We start from the raw sequence: 20227 nt of genomic DNA on the forward strand, positions 1-20227 counted from the left end.
GCACTCACCAGACTTCCCCACCTCTGCAGCAGAAATGGTCAAGCCGGATGTAGTTCATCTCTCCTCAGCCACTGCAGTTCACAGACAGCACGTTGACGCAAACCGCTGAAGATTTCAGTTTCTATCACTACCCACCTGCTCTGTGAACCCATGTGCTGGCCCCAGCTGGAAGCCTGTCCACCAGCAGCACCCAGTATGGGGACAAGGCAGCAGTGTTGCCCTGCAGCCAGAGCAGGCTATTGAACAGCATGTTCCCCAGCACAGCTCAGTGATGAAAGCCAGCCCCTGTTGCACTCCTCTGCTGTGATTTGATCCCCAGAGAATCACAGAATGGTTTGGGTTGAAAGGGACCTTAAGGATCATCTAGTTCCAACCCCCTGCCATGGTAAGGGACACCTTCCACTAGACCAGGTTGCTCAAAGCCCCATCCAACCCGGCCTTGAACACTTCCAGGGATGGGGCAGCCACAACTTTTCTGGACAACCTGTTCCAGTGCCTCACCACCCTCACAGTGAAGAACTTCTTCCTTACATCTAATCTAAATCTACCCTCTTTCATTTTAAAGCCATTACTCCTTGTCCTATCACTACATGCCCTTGTAAAAAGCCCATCTCCAGCTTTCTTGTAGGCCCCCTTTAGGTGCTGGGGGGCTGCTATAAGGTCCCCCTGGAGCCTTCTCTTCTCCAGGCTGAACAACCCCAACTCTCTCAGCCTGTCTTCATAGGAGAGGTCATTGGATTCAACGCCTGTCCCCTGCATGTGTCCTTCATGTACTGACATTCCAGTGACTTGAGAGAGCCACTTGGAGCACATGAAGCTGTCCCTCGCAGCGCTGGCTGATGCAGTTGTGGAAATGCCAAGGGCTGCTGGCAACCTGCTTAACAGCAATCTGCTATAGCACCAGGAAACAAGAGGAAAAGAAAATGCTCAGAATCAGGCTGTTATACGTAATGTCCTGTTCCTAGCTTTAAAACATCCCCTCTGGTGAAACACATCAACATCCAGTTTCAACCTCCTGAAGTTAAGGCCAAAAGAGAGGGAATTAGCCCAGTGGGCCAGGTGCTGATTTCTGTTCCCTCTGTGTAACTGGGAGGATTGGTCAGCAGGGAGGGATTCTGATCCCGTGACAGTCAAAGACAGTTTCACATCAGCTGTTCCTGGACAAAACAATAAAGTTAGACACAGTAAGAAAAGGTGGGCCACATTAAGTAAAGGGGAGGAAAGAGAAAAAGAGAACAGAAAACCAGTCTATTCCGTCTAGGTTCCTAGATTGCCTTCATCGTTATGGTGTCTGAGCATTTTCCGGTGGAGTATTCGGCGCCCTGACTCAGATCTGCCCCATGTGGTTCTTTGTCTCTTTCTCATCCTCTCCGCAGGGAGAGAACTGCACCTGTTGTGGAGGATTTCACTTTGGGTTAGCAGGCTTAGTTTGGGGCTTGTTCATAACATGGTCACAGCTGTTTGTATTTGAGGTGTATGTTGGAGAAGTGCACCTTCTACTTGGAAAGCGAAGCAGCGAGATCAGGGTATGTTGTAGCACAGCCTTACCATGACCCCTGAGACAACTCTGCCTCCTGCTTAGACTAGATTTTCACAGGGTTAGAGAGCTCCCCTGTACCAGTAAAGTGGAACTGCTGACACCAGTAGATGCCAGATGTTGACTTCAGAGCCTTAGAGGAATGTCTCTATGCTGGTCTGAGGCTGCTGGGTACATCGAGGAGACCATGAACGGGGCAGTTCGGTAAGTAAGGGGCAGCCTCAGTTAGAAAACATGGGTCAGATACAAAGAAAAGCGGGTCGACAGGGGTGGAAGAAACACTGCCCAGTCCTGCCCTTGTGCTGTAGTAAATTGACTTTGGAGGCTGCCAACACTGTTTGCTAACTGGTGTTGGGAGGGGAGGAGAGCTTCTCTTTGTGTGAGTTGCCAGAAGGATAACTGGCCAGCTGGTCTGATCCAATATTTTAGGAAGTGGTGTACTTGGAATACAGTAAATGTCCAGGCTAACTGAGGGATCTCCACCATCCCACTGTGCTGGGTCCATCACAAACCCATGTTCATCAGCAGACTCAGCTCCATATCAGGGAAATAACTTACCTTACCAGAGGGACCACTGTTCTAGGGTACATCTCCAAGCCAGCACTTAACTCGGAGGCTTGGTTATGGATAATGATGGAGCTTGGACAGTTGGAAGCTAAGAAGCTGCAGAATCCAGCTGTGATGCTGGTTAGATACTCTGGCAGTGACCTGAAGGACTGCTCTTCAAACTGCAAGCAAATGCAATGCAATTACATTGGGTAGTTCTGTGGCAAAATGATCTACCCATGGCCTGGCTTGGCATGACCTAAATTACCAGGCTAGGGGAAGGATCGAAAATAACGCAACATCAACTCCTCCGTATAGCTGACAAAAGAAAAATACAGCCCTAATTAATCATGTCCCACAAACAGGTCACCGCCCACCTCCCCACCCTCAGCAGCGCACACAGCCCTGGGTAACTGCTATTGCATTTTGTTGTTGTTGTTTTCCCCACATGCCAGGAAACTGAGGCACAAGGCTTTGTGGTGGCCCAGCTGTCCTGCCAGGCCTGGAGCAAGCGTCAGGCGATTCACGTGTCTTTGACACCTTGCATTCTTAGGCTGAGAAGAGGTGAAGGTCTGGCCTGAGGATCACACGCTGGCCATACCCTCTGCCCAGACCGCTGTTCGTCTTTAGGCAAAGATCATACAGGCCGTGACGCTGCTGCTTTCTGTGCCCCAGCCCTAGGCGCCGCACAGAGCGGGGCAGGAGGCTGTTTGGGAGACGGCTTCTCCCACAGACCTTTGCTGGGATGGATGGACCCCACTAGGAGGGCGGCATGGAAGCTGGCTACCCCCTACCCCGAAACACAGCCGCGGGGGCTGCGGCACTTCCCTGGCATGGTCCTGCCTTGTGCTGCTGCCCAGGGAGAGGGGCCTCATGGCCTTCCTTGCCCGGGCTGGGGCACCGCGGCGCCCGAATCCCTTCAAACCTCCCAGGGAACGCCATTTCAGGCGGAGAGTGTCCCTTCTCGTTAGCCCAAATAACTGCGTTGACCCGAGTAAGCAGCTCCTCAGGGGTTTCTGCTTTAGGCGATCAGCTCCATCTCACGCCTGAGAAGAAGAAGGTGTAACTCTGCCCCAGACCAGCCCTGCGTGACGGTGGCCCCGATGTAAGGGAGAGCTGGTCCCGGGACGCAGGGATGGGGAACGGGTGGAAGAAGGTCCCCGAGGGCAGCGGGTTACAGGCAAGTCCCCTGCTGGGAAGGAAGGCAGAGCGCCCTCCGGCCCGGGACGGCAGGTTTCTGGGACGGCCGGCGGGGAGGCTGAACTCGGTCCCCCGAGGGGTTCCCCCCCCGGCTCTCCCCTGCTTCACCCTCAGGCGGCCACCGAGGGGCAGCAGACAGCCGCGGCGGGAGCGGCTCCCGCCCTGTCCCCTTCCCTCCGCCTTCTCCTGCCCTTCCCGCCGGCGGACCGCGGGGGGTGCCCGCCCGCCGGGCTGCCTGGGAGCCTGCGGGGTGGCGAGGGCGGCGGTAGGCTGCGCCTCCACCTTGGTGGTGGTTGAGTACGTGGCAAGTGAGGTGGGTCGGAAGGAAAGCCGGTGAGGGGACCGGGAGGAGAAGGACTGGAGGAGGCAGAGGCAGTGAGGGGAGACGGGGCAGGTGGTACCGAGTGGCAGTGGGTGCGGAGAGCCCGGGGAGATGGCGGGCTCGCCCGGGGTGCCCCAGCGCCCTGTGGGACCCAGGGCTGAGGTCCGCGGCGGGGCGTTTTTCCCGCCTCCCTTCTTCCCGCCTCTCCGTGGCAGTCTCCGGGAGATCTCCAGCTTCGTGAGGGGAAAACGGCGCCCTGCCTCAGCGGCTGGCAGGTTCCTCTTGGTCGCGGACGCAGATCTCCGTAATGGCTGCTTCATGCGTGGGGTGAGACAGGCTTGAACTGCAGAGGTCTTTTTACGAACTCGGGCCTCTCTTCCCACGCACAAACAACCCTTTCCCCACCTCAAAACAAGAGCTGAGCTGCAGCTGAGGGACAGGACGAACGGGCGAAAGTCATCCAGATGAAGAAGTCCCTCTCCTCGGAAGGGGGGACGCTGCACGTTTTCTTTCATAGCATTGTCCACCGCTATCACATGAGTAAAATCTTGGGGAATTTAGTGGCGTGAGCTTTCTTCCTTTATTCTCCTTTTGCTTTGCCAATTCATTTGTAACAGGATCGGCTCCTGAAAGCTATTTCTGAGAGGGCAATTTCAGGTACCTTCGCAAGACATCTAGAGAGTGTTGTGAAACTGAACAAGATATGCAGTGATATCGGCCGTGACAGCACAGAAATCCAGGAAATTCCATTTACTCATTTTGCATCCAAAAATAAAAGCTTGAAAACATACCTTCGCTCCCTGTACAATGGTTCTTGTGCGTTTCTGCTCTTCCCTGCTTGATTGCTGTTCTTCAGGCTCATAGCACTCACCTGCACCTGTGTTTTGGACAGGATTTCTGTTGTTGGCAGCAAGTCCCAGACACAACCTCTATAAAATGGTATTTGCATTGGCATGAACTTAACTGGCTGCAAGCTGGGCCTAGCTTAATTGGTGCAAAATGCACATCTTTGCTTGTTTGCACAGAGGGAGGGACTAGCATCCTTTCTAGGGTGATGTGCCAGACTGTAACTGTCTTTTTTGCAAAGGAAAGACTGAACGTGCCACTAGACATCTTGCAGAGGTGTTGACTCAGCTGTTCTGTTCTCAGTGGCAGCTGAGACTCACTACTCTTTTCTTACTCTTACATTTCTTTCAGCATGACGCAGTTAGCAGCTCCTGGCTTTGCTGCAGGCCAGTCAAATTCTCCATAGGTGCTGTTTTTGCTACCTGTGCTGCAGGTAAGGGGCTCACACACTAGAGTTTCCACTAGTCAGATACCTGTATGATAAAGGCCACAAGTGGGGGAAATGTCCTGTGCAAATAAGCCCTTCAGCTAAAATGGGTTCTGAAGATCTTAATCTGTAGGGTGTAAACAGCAAGGGTACATGGCCTGAGCTCTTGGAGGGCTCATTAGCCTGGAAATCGAGCAGGCTATATGAAATGAGGCTGAACTCCCCTGCTTCAGGATGAAGTTGTTGCTAACAGTTCCCAGCAGTGCTGGGGCATATGCCAGAAGTTAAGCTGGCAAAGATTAAAGGCTTCAGTTGAGCTAGGAGAAGGATTTCCTTTCCTCCCACCACCTGTCATGCTCTTCTGGTCTGTCTTCTCTGTGCATGGGATGAGTGAGCCTCGTAGCATGGAGTGTTCAGCATTTTCTTCCCCTCACACAGACTGGATGGAAGCGTGGCATTCCAGGGGAGCCTCCTGTGCCTGGCCTATCTCTGATCTCCCCTCAGGTTTTTCTGCTTATTCTTGTTCTTCCTCTTATTTGCTTTTATTTCTCTCCTGTATTTCTTCCTGTTCATTTTGTTCTCCAGATGGCCTGCCATTTAAGTTTCTCATCTCCCTGTATTTTTGTCCTTCATGACTCTGTATCTCCTTGCTCTGTTTCCTTGCTTCTGTGTGATGTGCAGCAGTCTCTGGCCAGTAACCAAAGCAAACTTCATCTGAAGACAAACATAGCTGCTGATAGAGTTGATTTTGATGCACCTGTTGCTTGCACCAATATGACTGCAACTGTAGCTGCCATCAGCTACAAGGATGCAGGTACCATACCAGGGTAGAGCAGACCTCTGCTTTGCACCTTTCTGTTTTCTTTTTATTAATGCATTTTTTTATTTTTTTTTTCATGGAGAGGGAGAATTCTCTTGTTGTTTTATGATCCTCCTTCATTATTGTGTAGAACAAGTCAATAGATTTAATAATAGAATGAGTTACCTGGAAAATATGAGATGCAACAGAGCTGCTCAACAGGCCATGAACAGCGTTTTCAGCCTGCCCCCCTGTATAGCCCCAACCCAGGACTGGTTTAAAACCCAGTCAAGCTAATCGGTAGAGACAGGTTGAACAAAAGATGAAAAATCAGCAAGAAGCAGGTGCTTCGCTGGCAAAAGATTAAAACATGCAGAGCTTATAGAGGTAGATGTGTAATAGTTAATGGAACAACTTGAGGGTTTTCTCAGAATTGTGCAGGTATGGGACTTCAAGGTAAACTGAACAGGAGATGACTGACCCGAGGCAGACCTTGAAATCTCAAAGATGAGAACTGGGACCAGACAAGACGAGAGAACTGAGACAACTAATTAAAGGACTTTGATGAACGATAAGACCGGGGAACCGAGATTCTACTGAAAACTAACAAAGATTTTGGACTCAGATAATGAGTGGTAAAAAGGTCTATAAGACTGAGAAACTTTTGGAGGGTTGCCATTCACTGTGGTGGTGGCCCAACTCTGAGTTGTTAATAAAGCAAACCTAGAGAAACCCATGACTGAGAATTCTTTAACAAGTGTCCATTTATATTGTGGGGATGGTTAGGTGCTCTCAGCATGCATGGTATTGGCACCACTGAGGGTGCTGTCAAGGACATCAGTGCTGAGAAATTTCCACCAACCATGCTGCTGTGACAGCTTCTCTGGCATGGTGGCAATCTCTCCAAGCAAACCAGGGGATGGTGTCAACCTGGCAGCTTCATCTGCTTTCAAACTCTGCCTCCTAAATCACAGTCAGATTGCATCAGGCTTCTTTGCATGCTGAGAGGAACCCAAGTAACAATAGTTTCTTAATCTCCAACTTCCAGATGTTTCAATGTCTGCATGTGTGCAGATGTTCTTTTTTTTGTGTCAAAATATGTTGTGCCTTAGAAGCTCCATCCACCTATCTAGTGTGGTGCTGCACACCCTCACAGGTAGTCCTTTCCTGCCTGACAGTAAGGATGGCAGCATCCCAGACTGGAGGAGGAAAGAGTGTCCATTAGCACCAACAAAGCAAAGGTTCTGTGGCTGTAGCACAGTGAGGTTTAGCAGTTCATGGCCATTCACTGTTGAGGGCAGGAGGACTTTCCCACACTATCATGTTGAATATGCATACTGTTTTCAGTGTGCCACGGACACTAACCAGCTCAGCAGTCCCTTTGGCTTTGACAGTGCCCACCCCTTATTTAAAACTCGGACTCACCTCAGGTAACTGTGTCCTCCTGCCCCAGTAGCAGCAACAGGGGTGGGGGACAGCAGGAAAAGAAAAGGTAGGAGCTGTACTTGCTACAGCAGCAGAGTCCAATGCTATGTTTAAGAAAAGCCTCAGCCTTCTGAAGATGAAGCTGTCAAAATGTAAATCCCACACATGTGTGCTTAGTCCTAGCTTTTGTTCTCCTCAATTAACACCGATCTGTTTCTGCAGCCCTTTGAATTGGTTTCTGTCTTGGAGACACAGCGGTGTGTGCAGGAATGAGAGCTGAGCTGGCCAAGATTGTTTGGTTTTCATAGGGAAAGGTTGCTTGGACAGAACAAAAAAGTTTTGGTTTTCTTTTTTTTTTTTTTTTTTTTTTTCTGTGGGAAGTGTTCTCCAGGCTGAAAAGGAGATTAATTGGGTAGCCACTCCTGGGTGGTACTCAGGCTCATACCCCTTTTTAAACCTGTGGCATCCCAGTGGTGTGTCACAGGCTATCAGCTGTTTCAGAGAATGACACAGAATGTGGGTGAGAATGGGAGGGAAGGAGGGACCCTGTGTTTGTGTTGTGAGTCAGAATAAAAACATATCAGGGCGATGCTTTTCAGGAAACAAGTGCTAATTTCTGGCCAGCTGTCTTCAAGCTTGGCTGAAGTCAGCCAGGAAAGGTATTTCTGGGAAAATGGAATTTCCCAAGTTTCTGATACTTTGTTTCATATCACACTGCAGCCTGGTTGTTTTTGGCCAAAACCCACCTGTTCTGTTGCAGAGCTGAGTCCAAGCTCTTTTACTACCTCTTGCAGAACTGACTGGATCAGAATTAAACATTAAAAAATCTACAGAGGAGACAATTCATCCTGTCCTTTCCAACAACAGAACTGCAAGGGTGGTAACTGGCAGCGGAACAGGGATAGTCCTGCTGCAGCCCTATGAACAATTTGTGCTGTAGTAAGTGGAGCTATCCTGCTTCAAACCATCTGCAAAGATATGATGCAAGCCCAATAAAGCAACTTTGGCTGTTGTTTTGGGATTTGGACTTAAGCCCATTTCACAGCTCACCCTGCTCCTTCTCCTTTAGGCATGACTACAAAATCCCAGTATAGACATGGTTTGTCGCTTGAAGTCAAGATAAAGCTGTCCTGGTTCAAGTTTCTAAGGCTAAAGACCCAGGACAAACTGGGTCCAGAGAGAAGAAAATGAAGTTTTCCTCATTCCCTGTCTCAGAGTAGATTTCACCTGAACTGGAATTTTTTCCCTTGCCATGGGCTTTTGCCAAAACCCTTGGCCCCACCACCCCCTGGACAGCCACCATGTCCTTAGAGAACCTCTTTATCCCCATCTCTCCTTGCACTCATCTACTACCCACTGCTGCAGCTTGAATTTTCCTTCTGAAGATAGATATGCAGATTCAAGAGAAGAGATGGACACAGGGCTGACTTTGGGATAGAGATCAGAGACAAATTCCACTGCCTAGCTACATTGCCTCTGCGATGCTCGTGTATTTGTGCCTGAAAAGAAGCCTGCAGACTTTGGGGTTGAAATATAGGGCAGGCAGGGTTTCCCCAGAGCTATTAGTGCTGGTGCAGCAAAGGGCTGTCCACGGGCTGGAACGAGATGGGGCATTTTCAGGCTGGGGATAGGAGCAGTGATGGCCCCAGCACGCAGAGGCAGATTCCTCGCTGGCTGTGCCTAGTGCAGGCTGCCCCACAGGCAATAGCAGGGGCCAATCCTGCCCGAGTCTCCTCAGCTCTGCTGGCTCATCCCTCATACTGCTGTGCCACAAATGTGTAGGCTGCCTCTGGGCTGGCATGGAAGAAGCTGGGTAGTGCTGAGCACTACCACAAATGTCTCCAAGAAATTCCTCTGGTAATGGAAGGGCCTTGCAAATGGACAGCTAGAGATGCGTTCTATCCCAGCCTGGCTTGCTTTGCCTCTGCCTGGCTCCTATTCCCTCTTTATGGGAAGAGTTTCCTTGATCAGCTAAATAAGGTGGAGTAACCAAAGGGCAGTGTCATCGTCCAGGGCAGTCTCTTGGCAGTGAGGAGAGAAGCGTCCGGATGGTACCTGGATGATGCAGAAAAGAGAGTGAGGAAAATCCTTTATGCTTAGGCAGACTTTTCCCATTCCCTTTTTTTCTTTCTTCAAACACCAGCTTTCAAAACAGAAGTTATTTCACTGTCTGCCCCCCCTTATCATCCAGTTCAAACTCTTTGAAAATCATTAGGGCAGCATGTGCCTTATAAAAAAAGGAAGCAAGCTTAATAACAGGGATCAGTAATTTTTCTGGGGTATTTATTTGCCTCTTGTTTTTTGAGCTCTCAACTGTCCCTCCTGTTCTTTTTCCCAGGGGCCTGGACAAATATATAATGTCAGATGAGTGGCTGTGACGCAGGTCTGAGGCTAGAGGGGCTGAGATGTAAGGAAAGACTTCAGAACCTGACAACAAAGGTCAACATCGCCCAAGAGGGTACAGAGAGATGTGCTAGGGAGTGCTGTAGTTTCGTGATACACTGGTTTTGGTGACAATTGTTTCCTATAAAGCTCCTGGCTTGTACAGATTCTCCTGTCCTATTCAACTCTGGGAGGTGATAAAGGCTCCTTAACAAGATCCCAAATAGACGTGGGGGACAGAAAGGCCCAGCTGTTGGGGGACCAACATCCAATATGTGCACAGGAAATATTTCCTGATACTCCACAAGATTCAAGAGAGGAAAATGAATCACAAAAATGCAGTAATGTTATGGTTTCTATTTCGCTGAATAATAAAGAGCAGCATACTGAATGAGAAAAATTGAACTAAAAAATTATGACTCACGTGTCCCATGACTGAACTGTCAGAACAAGATGTTTTGTATTCCTGGTTGAGTTACATACCTGCTGATTATCTCACATCATGTTTTTAACATCATGTGGTATCCAGTCTTTCACTGAAATAACAAATATGGCCAGAGAGCTCAAAAGGCAAAATGACTGTGGACACATCAATCAAAGTCATCCGTATTCTTCTTTTCTTCATTGGGTGTTTACCAATCTAGTTACCTAACCTGCTTTCTCTATAACCCTCTCAGACCTCTGTAATTAATAATACTTATTAATTAGTCAGCAGACCCCTGACCATTAATGCCAGACCCAGGCGGTCCTGTTGACAGGCACATTCTGGTGAACAGAGATGCTGCAGTTTAGGAAAGTACTATCCCATCTCTTGACTTCATCTCAGGTGATGTTTATTGCTGTCAGAGCAGGGTCACTGGAATGGGTGATGTAAACAAATGCATACTGCATGTTATCCTGCAGGAAACTTTCCCATCAAATCTCCACTCAGTCCATTGCAGGCTGAGTGTCAGCATCTTATCTTAAAAGTGTTCTGTGTCTCAATCTCCAATCTCCAAAGAGGCCCATTCCTTAGTAATGTAAGTTTTTTCAGTCAAAGGTAGGTCAGTTTATCACAACCTTGAGCTTCATGAATTTCCACAACAAACTTCCATTTGTGTTTTTTTTTAATGACAGAAGTGGCACATTTAATACCTCAGATGTCTGCATTCCTAGGAGACCTTTTCTGGTATTATCTTTGATCCTTTTCACCTTTCAGAAAGTTGCACTGTTGCCACAGATACTTAAAATGCATGCACAACCAACCATGTAGAATGAACACACTGATCATGCATGTCTTTACAGCCTCTTCCAAGTCACACACAAAGTTTGCCCATCAGGTGAGGGTGGCGTACATTGGTTAGCCAGCGCCTGCGGTGCTTGCTTTGTCCCTCATGGAGAGAAGTGGTTTCTGAGGCAGGCAGCACTCAAGCCAAGAGAGTTTGACAAGCTGGTGTCAACACCTGGCACTAGCTCCAGCACTAGCCCTGAAATCCCTGAAGCTCCTTGTCCCTCAGAAGTGACAGGGCTCAGCAATTTTTCTTCAGGTACTCCATAAAAAGAGTAATGGAAACCAAAATCCTGATGCAGTTTTGGGATACCCCAGGTAATGGAAAAAAACCCAAGGCCGGTTCCTGGAGGGCCAAATAGCTCTGTCACTGTACTAGGCCAAAGCTGGCTCTGTGCATCCAAGCAGTGTTGAGCCTGAGGTTGTGGGAGCAGCTCAGAACACCTGGCATTTGTTTTCAAGGGTGAACGTTAGAATTTGCTGCGCTGCATGTTTGCCAAGGCTTTGAAGAACTAGTTTTACAAGGTCAGGTCGGAGGATGGCCTGGTGTATGCCTGGGGAGATGTGGCTCAAGACAGTCACGAGTATGTGTATGGAATGTTTTTATCTTTAACTCTTCTGAGGACTGGCAAACATCCCAGCTGAGCCAGATATGCCCTCCTGTGTTAGTAATATTGGCTGTATGCTGATAGTTCTTTCCAGATCCTTGTTGAAACATATGTAAGTTTGATTGGTTTGTGAAATAAAGGGAATCTTGTACAGATAGCTTGAGCGCTTAATTTAGTCGCCGCAGAGGTAACCTACCCTCCTGGACCACAGAGTGCTGCCGACACAGAGTGTGGCATAGCTCACCTTGAGGCAGAGCTGGTCCCTTCATGGGTCTATGAGGAGTCACTCGGGTGTCATTGCCCCCTGCTCCCCTCGGCTCCTAGTCTCAGGAACAAGTCTGCAGAGTCTCTGCAGCACTCTCTCGAGACACATCTGGAGGTCTTTGATAGGTTAGGCTTGGTGTCCTGTGAAAGTATTTGTGATGTTTCCAGACCTGAGCAGGCAGTCCTGTGCCTCAGCTAATGAACGCAGCCAGACTTTGCATGGAGCCAGCTAACTAACCTCTCTGCATCCACAGTGCAGTTAATCTGCAAGCAGAATATGAGCTCCTGAGTGACTGGTAGTTGTACCTGCTCCTCAGTGTCACCCTAGGATTGTGTGTCTTGCTAGTTTTGCCTTGGCTGTGTTTTCAGAAGGGGGCTGGCAAAGTTGCTGAGCTGCACTGTGGTCTTCTAGCATAGCAGGTGAACAGTAGTAACTCTGTGGGACTTGGGAGCTACTATGTTTCCTAAATGTCTCCCCAGGAAATTAGTATAACAAAACTCAAAAAGACCTTGAGGAAGGGGAATGTGATTTTATTTTACAAATCTCAAAATAAATGGATTTTGCCCCCCTTGCACTCTTATCCATATATTCACCAGCACCAAGATGTGTGCATCTTGGTGGCCTGGCCAGGACCGCTTATGTGCAAGAGAGATGGTGCAGGGTACTTACTAGATCTCAGTAAGAAAGGCCTGACAACAAATGGCTTGATAAAACATTTGTTTTAATAAGACAGAATAAGAAGAGGAATATAGACAGTGAGTAAATCTAACATCCCTTCAGATGCTGGGCACCCAGCGTTCGTGCAGCATTGGACAGACTCCAGATGGATTCTCCCACGGCACATTGTGCAGATCCTGTCCCTGAAGGGAAGCTCCCCCTTTTTGGTCATCTCAGCTATTATATATTTTCTTACAGGAATGCAATTCTGTTCCTAAAGGACGTTCCAACTTCCTGCTGCACATGTAGATAAGGACAGGACCAGGCCGGTGGTGCAATCGCCGGTGCCAAGCAGGAGCTGCCCGGAGGCTCCTCTGTTGCAATCCACCAGCTGAGTTTATCCAGCGGCCAAGGGACATGTCTAGGGACACAGCCTGATGGCCATGCTGCAGGGCACAGCACAGACCTGCGTATATAAATCAGATTACACTAGTAACATATGGGCTTCTCAGTCCCTAAGCACAATGCCCAAGAGAGCAGACATGGGCTGTTCGAGATCACCAGCTCCTCAAGTGCCATGTCTTCTGCAAGGCTCCCAAGACATGGTCTCCTCTCTTCCTCCATAGGGGGAACTCTCCACTTTCTGGGTTTGGCAGGGAAGATGAGTAAGCTTCGCCGATACCTTGTGAGTGAAGTCTCTTATCAGAGGTATTTGTGAGCACTTTGTCCTTGACGCAGCTCTGACAGCACGGAAAGATCTTGCGATGCATGAGGTTGAACCACCATGCTTTCCACAGAGGCGAGCTTTGGGTGCTTCGGAGGAAAGGCCTGCATGCCACACAGAACAGCTGCACCACCAGCGGGAGTTTCCTGCACAGAATAATAAATCTCATTTTTCTGCTGACAAAGCATTACCATACCTTTCAAACTTCAAGCAGGCTTCAAAGAGATTGTCCAATTATTACATTTTTAACTGGAAACACCTATCAGCCCTCACTCCCCAGCTAAAGGGTGAGGAAAAAGCACTGCTAAGGGCAGGCTTATAAAGAAGTGTCATTATGTGGTAGCAACCGTGGTCAAACCAGTTTTTTCCCTTTCCTCTTACATCACCCCGAGCCAGTGAAGCCTGGGGGTGTGCTCTCATCATCGGCCCTGCTGCAGGAACAGAAACAGAAAGCAGGACAGCACCAAAGGAGGGTTCACGGGGAGAGGAGAAGAGGAGAAGCCATGTACAAGAAAAAGCTGAAAGGGTAAGAAAAACCAAAATTGCTGACCAACCCCCCCCCGCCCCAGCTTCAGCTCTGTGTTGTCGTTGCTCCAACCCAAGGGCACCCCTCCCTTTGTCACCCCAGGGGTGTGCTTTCTGTCTGGGCAAGGTCTCTGCCCCGCGTGGGGAAGGGCAAGGGTGACACTGGTGCCAGCGTACCCGAGTGGGAGCCCTGGTCCTGGTGTGACTGCAGCACCAACGTCTGAGCTCGTCGGGGAAGTTCCTGCCAGTATAAAACTGTCACGGGAGCCATAAACCGGCAGGGAATAAAAGGTGCTGATAGAAATGGGTGGAAGATGGGGCTGAATTGGGGAAGGGCTAAGGCAGGAGCTGCCTCACCCCAACACTGGGCAGCAAGAGAATCCAAAAGTGCCCTTCCCTGCTCCACTTGCAGGTCTTGAAACAGCTATTGTGCCCTAAAATAAACAGGAAGTGTCAGGCCAGACATTTTCTGTGCAATAGAGCGGAAAAAAAAGTTTCAATGCAAAGTTTAGTAAAGAAGTGCATTGGCTGTGCAAAGCATTAGCAATGGAAGGAAAACGCAGATTAAAGAAGTCTTGACATAGCTATGCTTGTACATTTTTAGATATTATCATTATTACTATTATTATCTTGCAATGAGCACAATTTTAAATAGTTCCTAACAAAAAGTGTTAGAGGAAGGAAGGAAAATTATTAAATATCTATAATGGTGCAGTTTATTACACAAAGTTTTAATAAGATACTAGTTTTAGGAGCTGTTTTTGTAAAATTAGTACATTTTAAAATAAACTCATTGCATTCCTGTTCAAGTTATGGATGATGGGACAATAAAAAAGATATAAATAACACATTTTAAAAGATATTTGTAATCAGTCAATAAGTTTTCAGGGTTTAATGCACATTTACATAGCAGCTGCATATTAATGGAAAAGAAGATAAAGCCTAGGAGACAGTTATGTTGGCTGTCATCCCTCTGCCATTTTCTCCCCTAACTAACTCCTCTAAACTTTTTTGGGTGGAAATCACCTTTCAAATACTCAGTCTTCACAGGTGGTGTATTTCTCTCCAGCTCTTAAATTCTGGAAGGGTTACAGGTTCACCTTCATGAGACTGATGAACCAAATTTAAAAAGAAAACTAAAAAAGTATTAGGACTTTTTGATTGTTTGTTTGTTTTATTTGCTAACTCCTAATTTTGTCTTGTATTTGTCTCAAGGAACCAGCTATTAAGTGCTTGATTTTTCTGAGTTTGGCTCCATGTGTATATGTGTACCGCACATAACTATGCTGAACAGCAAGTACTGTTTGTGATAGCTGTACAAATAAAAGAATTAAAGTGATTGCATGGCTTTGGGCAATTTATCTGTAAACTCACAACTTATTTTAAGTATTTTCTTACCTGGTTTGGGGAGAAAAGGGAGTAGGTGCTGGGATTCTGTATATATTCTATAGTGTGGCAATGTTTTATGACGTTTTTAAATTTGTCAATCCTTCTGTTAGAGGTGTTTAAATTTACATTAATCCATTATTTAAAAAATGGCAAGTTATATCTGTAGCAGATATTTATAAGAATGCAGACTTTTGTTTATATTGCATTAAGCTGATTACACAATAAATTTCACTTGGCTGAATACATCTTTAAGTGGCTATATCTTGAAAATAAGTGTATTGCAATATTGTTCTAAAGAAATGGCTTTATGTCCTTGAAAATATGCACAGGACAGCCACTGCAATAGCTTATCCAAAGTACAATATTTTGTGGTCAAGACACAGGCAAGAGGGTGCGTAAGACCGGTTTAGGTAAGACCTGGAAATTTTAACTTGTCTTTATGTTATAATCAGATGGCAACCACTACAGATACCTTTGAACAAATCTGTTGTAACACTGCTTTCCAAAACCTTAAAGATACCTCCTGTAAGAATTAGATTAACTGATTGGGCTTGAGTATTGGGAGTTCAATGTATTTTCTTTGGTGAACTTCAACCACTGTCACTATATTCCCTGTATATATACACACACACACGCACATTACATATATTATGTACATATTTTATGCACATATGTACATACATTATGTACATCTATTAGGTACATATACTTATTTTTTATATATATATGTTCCCTAATCATCAAGTTTTAAAGAAATTTAAGCTAATAGGCACTAACTTCCAAATAACTTAATAGAAATAGAAAAAAACCCATCTCTTTTAGCACCTCAAATGAGGAAAAATGAACATTAAGCCTGTGCTTCACTTTTGTCTCTCTTGGTTGTTTTTTTTAATAACATACTAAAGGACTTAACTATAATAAAAAAAAGTTTTTCCTGTACCAGATTTAAACATTTGGTGACATTTACATTTACTACATTTACATAAATTCAATAGAAAGTCTGATAATGAAATCTGCATGCATAGTTTCTGTGGTTTATATACACAGAGTTTACATGGTAAACAGAGATACATTCTGTAGTTTACAAACTGGTTTGTGTACATATGTATTTTAATGCATAGGAGGCTGGGATGAGGAAGGAGACAGGGTAAGAAGACAAAGCCTTCTGACTGACTCAGATAAATGAGATGCTTCTTTACATAAGTGATGATAATATGTGACAGCTGCTTGATCTGCAAGATTTCATTTGTCCTTAGTTCAGATAGTGGTTTTTTTGGTTATTGGTGAGTGCTAATCTATAAAACAATCTACAGGTTTATTGTTTCTCTGTTAAGAGCCTTTCCAGTTGTCTACTAGATTTATTCTGAATTACTCTGATGTGGAAAAATATGTGTCTATCTGAAGTACATTCTCATATAAATCTCTATATAAAGCAATTGTACAAAGGCTACAAAGTGCTAACAGTGACTTCATATATTATTTATGTATCATGGATAATTACTGATATAAAGGATACATTCACAACCAACACTGGCAGTCTTTGTACAGTTACTTCATTGACAATATTTAGAGCTCTGCTCTGAGCTGAATAGATGTGGATCTAAGAGATGGACTATCTGTCAGAAAATGCCATTCTTGGGAGACACATCTTTTTGTGTAGAGCACTTCTTTTTCCTTCTCTCAAGTAGGATTGTGCTGACTGTGCTAATCCTTATGAAAATACAAACAAGAGAATCCAATAAGGAGAAATACTTAGCTTTATAATTTATCAGTGGTTTTATTTTCTTTCTTTTAATTTTCTCAGTTTTTACAAAACTTGCAATGGCTCCTTACATTGAAAAGGGCTACATAGGAGCCTTGGAAAAATGTCTGTCACATGAAAACATATAGAAAGCTTTTAGAAATACTTACCTGATGAGGAAGAGAACAGCCATAGGAAGGGGTGAGGAGATGGAAGTTCTGCATGCAGCTGCAGACAAAGGGAGGATTAGGTGGTTCAGGGTTTGGTTCCTTTAACTACTGCGTGGTGTCTACCTCTCCATTTTCCTTGCATTGCTCTCATGTTTTGCCCTTCTCGGTTCTCTCATTTCCTCCACCCTTCGCCTTCTTTTGTACAGGAGAGCTACTGAAAACAAAGTTGTAACCAGTCATTCCTTGAAGTTTCTCTTCTGTTTCAGCATGTATGTATCTAAGAAGGCGTTAAGGAATCATTTTGACCCCCGTAATACTCCACGGGAAACATACCTACTATGCAAACTCCAGTGGGGTGAGACCGGCACACCTTGGATACACTGGGTCAGAAATGATCGTTACCATGCTGAAGTCTACTTCCTGGAGAAGATCTTTAAGATGAAAAGATCCAATAATTATGTCAACTGTTCCATCACCTGGTACATGTCCTGGAGCCCCTGTGCAGACTGCTGCCATGAAATACTGAGATTCTTAAAGAAGCATTCAAATGTGAACATAGACATACATGTAGCTCGGGTTTATTATGCAGAAGATGAAGAAGTCCGCCAAGGTCTGAAGAACTTTGTGAACTTGGCTGAAGTAACCATTGCTGTCATGAAAAAGAAAGGCAAGGTTTCCCGTGCTTTGTGGGACTGGGAGGGGGTGAACTGGTGGACTTTATGCATGGGTGAATCTGTTATGGGCTTGCTTCTGTGCCCAGCATGCTGCCCAGGTTCTTTGGGGGCATACCCATCATCATTCAGTGACTGTCACATTCAAAAAAAGATGTTCAAATATCGCAGGAGAAGGGGGACAGGACTCTTAGCAACCAGACCTATATGAAAATTTTCCCTTGTTTAGAGACACCATCTTTCCGTCACTCCTGAGGAAATGGGAGACAGGGTGCTTCTCCCTGGTCCTAGGGGACTAAATGCAGCTGCTGGGATAAGGCTGGGTGATGGGGCCCTCTGCTGATAAGAGAGAGAAAAAAAATGCCCAGAGAAAATGGCATTGGTTCCAAATATGGAGTGGAGAGCATGCATCAGATGGCCTGTCCATGGCCAAGCTGTCTCTGTGTCATGGGCACAAGGAAGAGGTTAAAAAGTCTTGTTGCCTGAGTTTGTCTGGTGTCTGAATAAACTGAAGTCAGTCATTTTGCTTCCATTTCTCCAGACTATACTGACTGTTGGAAAAACTTTATCCAAGGAGGTGCTGATGGTGCTTTCTGGACCGTGGACTTTCAATTGGCGGTAGAAGAGAATTGTTCGAAGCTCGAGAACATCTTTGAGGTTAGTAGACTCTGAGGGATAGGGGGAACCACATGCAATGATTTGCAGTCTGGGGTCACTGAGCTGTAAAGAGCAGGAAAGAAGCTGTTCATACCTAGTTGCAGTTTAAAGAGTGCTGCAGCATGTTTTAGGAAAAAGTAATACAATAAAATCATAGGAACTATCCTGTCCCATTGGGAGAGAAGCACTGTGGATTTTCTTCCATCATATTACAAAGCAAAGGCTAAGAGTGCAGCTTCTCTCCTTCAGGCTCCAGAGTGGGAAATCCTTTGATTACCAGCTGAAAGTCCAGTCTCATCCCAGAAACCCTCCATCAGATTCCTTTCTAATCTGGATCTGAGCATGGGTACTCAGCTGCTTTCTGTCAATATCTGCAGTGGTCTTACACCCCCTCTCAGTCACTGGGCCCCTACATTCTTCATTAAAGTCCCTTCCAGATTTGATTCAGCAACTTCCCTGGCTGGTCCAAAGGGTACCGTTTCTGCGAGATGAGAAAAGCTGTTCAAAAGAGAATGCCTGTCCCCTGGGAAAATCCAGCCTTTGTTTTTGTTTTGTGCCAGACCTCCTGAAAGGCAGGAGAGAGAAGAGAGAGTGTGTTCACCAATGGTGCTCAAAGTTTGTGCCCCTGGAGACAAGAGACCCTGCTTGAATGAATAGGTCCACATCCTTGGCCTGGAAGGACCGTGTACAAAAACAATCTAGCAAAACTCATATAAGTTCTGCAGCATTTTTATTTCAATGTATTAGAGTTTTCTGACAAATGCTATTTTTAGTGAAACAGAATGAAAGAAATCTATGGCTAAGTAGGTCATTGAACATCTGGGAAATCCATTTTATATGGCATCTGTGGAAAAGAAATATTCTGGGCTATTACAAGTAATAGACTTCTGCTATGTCCATTTCAAATCACAGCAAGTCCAAAGTGCAATTGCTAAAGGATCTAAACATCATGTTTTTATTTTCATTTCAGGATCTTCCATTAATAGAATATCTCAGCTTGGAAGGCACCCATGAGGATCATTGAGTCCAACTCCCTGCTCCTTGCAGGACTACCTAAAACTAAACGATATGACTAAAAGCGTCGTCCAGATGCTCCTTGAACTCTGACAGGCTTGGTGCCATGACCACTTCCCTGGGGAGGCTGTTCTGGTGACCGACCACCCTCTCAGTGAAGAACCTTTTCCTAATGTCCAAGCTGAATTTCCCCTGACACAGCTTCATTTCATTTCCTCCTGTTGTACGATTTGGTGTACTACTTACATAGAACTTGTTTAGCATAACTTGCTTAGCATTAGTAGCTAAATTTGCTGAAGCCTTAGGCCGCAAGCTGTGAACTTTCAGCTAGATATGTTGAACTTTTACCTAGTCAAGTAAAAGAAGGCTCCAGAGTTGGTTCAAGGCAGAATATAAGGAAGCTACATTCATTAACAAAAGCTGGAACCTTAGAGATAAGAAAATAAATGGCCCGCCTAGACCCAATGTAGGGACCCAATGAAGAATGGGAAGACCCCAGTCTCTAATATTACTACTGGTCCAAACTGTTGCATGAGGGGTGGAGAATTTAGATTGTAAGGGTATAATTGCCGAGGGATTTCTTCGTTCAAGGTCCCTCTTTGGAGGCACCCACCTCGAGCTGTAGCGTTATTAATAAAAAGTACTTTTATAGAGGAACCGATCTTTCGGCTTATCAATTCAGCAGAAACCTAGAGTTGAACGCAACTGGTGACTGGTTGCCAGCCTGATGTAACCCCATTTACTATAACCCTTTGAGCCTGATCCGTCAGCCAATTGCTCACCCAACGTGTGATGGACTTGTGCTGGACAGTTTGTCCAGGAGGATACTCTGAGAGACAGTATCGAAAGCTTTGCTAAAATCCAAACCCACCACATCTACTGGCTTCCCTTGGTTAACTAGATGGGTGACCTTGCCATAAAAGGAAATTAAGCTGGTTAAGCTGGACTTTCCCCTCGTGAACCCGTGCTGGCTATGACCAATGCCTGTATTGTCTCTCAAAGGTTTTTCAGTAACTCCCGGAATAACATTCTCCATAATTTTACCAGGCAATGAA

General features: G+C 46.0%; 1 protein-coding gene across 1 annotated transcript; it reads left to right on the forward strand.

Moving 5' to 3' along the window:
• Positions 1 to 3490: 3490 nt before the first annotated feature.
• LOC142041830 (C->U-editing enzyme APOBEC-1-like) lies at positions 3491 to 19983 on the forward strand. The gene is made up of 6 exons (XM_075051008.1): positions 3491 to 3596; positions 4803 to 4884; positions 13402 to 13531; positions 17097 to 17497; positions 18043 to 18158; positions 19129 to 19983. Exons 3-6 carry the CDS (start codon positions 13509 to 13511, stop codon positions 19180 to 19182), a joined length of 594 nt encoding a protein of 197 aa, XP_074907109.1. The 5' UTR covers positions 3491 to 3596; positions 4803 to 4884; positions 13402 to 13508; the 3' UTR covers positions 19183 to 19983.
• Positions 19984 to 20227: the final 244 nt, after the last annotated feature.

The sequence above is a fragment of the Buteo buteo genome, chromosome 19 (assembly GCF_964188355.1).
Source record: "Buteo buteo chromosome 19, bButBut1.hap1.1, whole genome shotgun sequence".
Lineage (NCBI taxonomy): Eukaryota > Metazoa > Chordata > Aves > Accipitriformes > Accipitridae > Buteo > Buteo buteo.

Bases quoted from the DNA above. Each gene is read 5' to 3' on its own strand.
- LOC142041830 (XM_075051008.1), top strand. From the start codon at position 13,509: ATGTACAAGAAAAAGCTGAAAGG. The intron at 13,532-17,096 runs GTAAGAAAAACC...CTTCTGTTTCAG, and splicing joins TACAAGAAAAAGCTGAAAGG to CATGTATGTATCTAAGAAGG. The intron at 17,498-18,042 runs GCAAGGTTTCCC...CCATTTCTCCAG, and splicing joins TGCTGTCATGAAAAAGAAAG to ACTATACTGACTGTTGGAAA.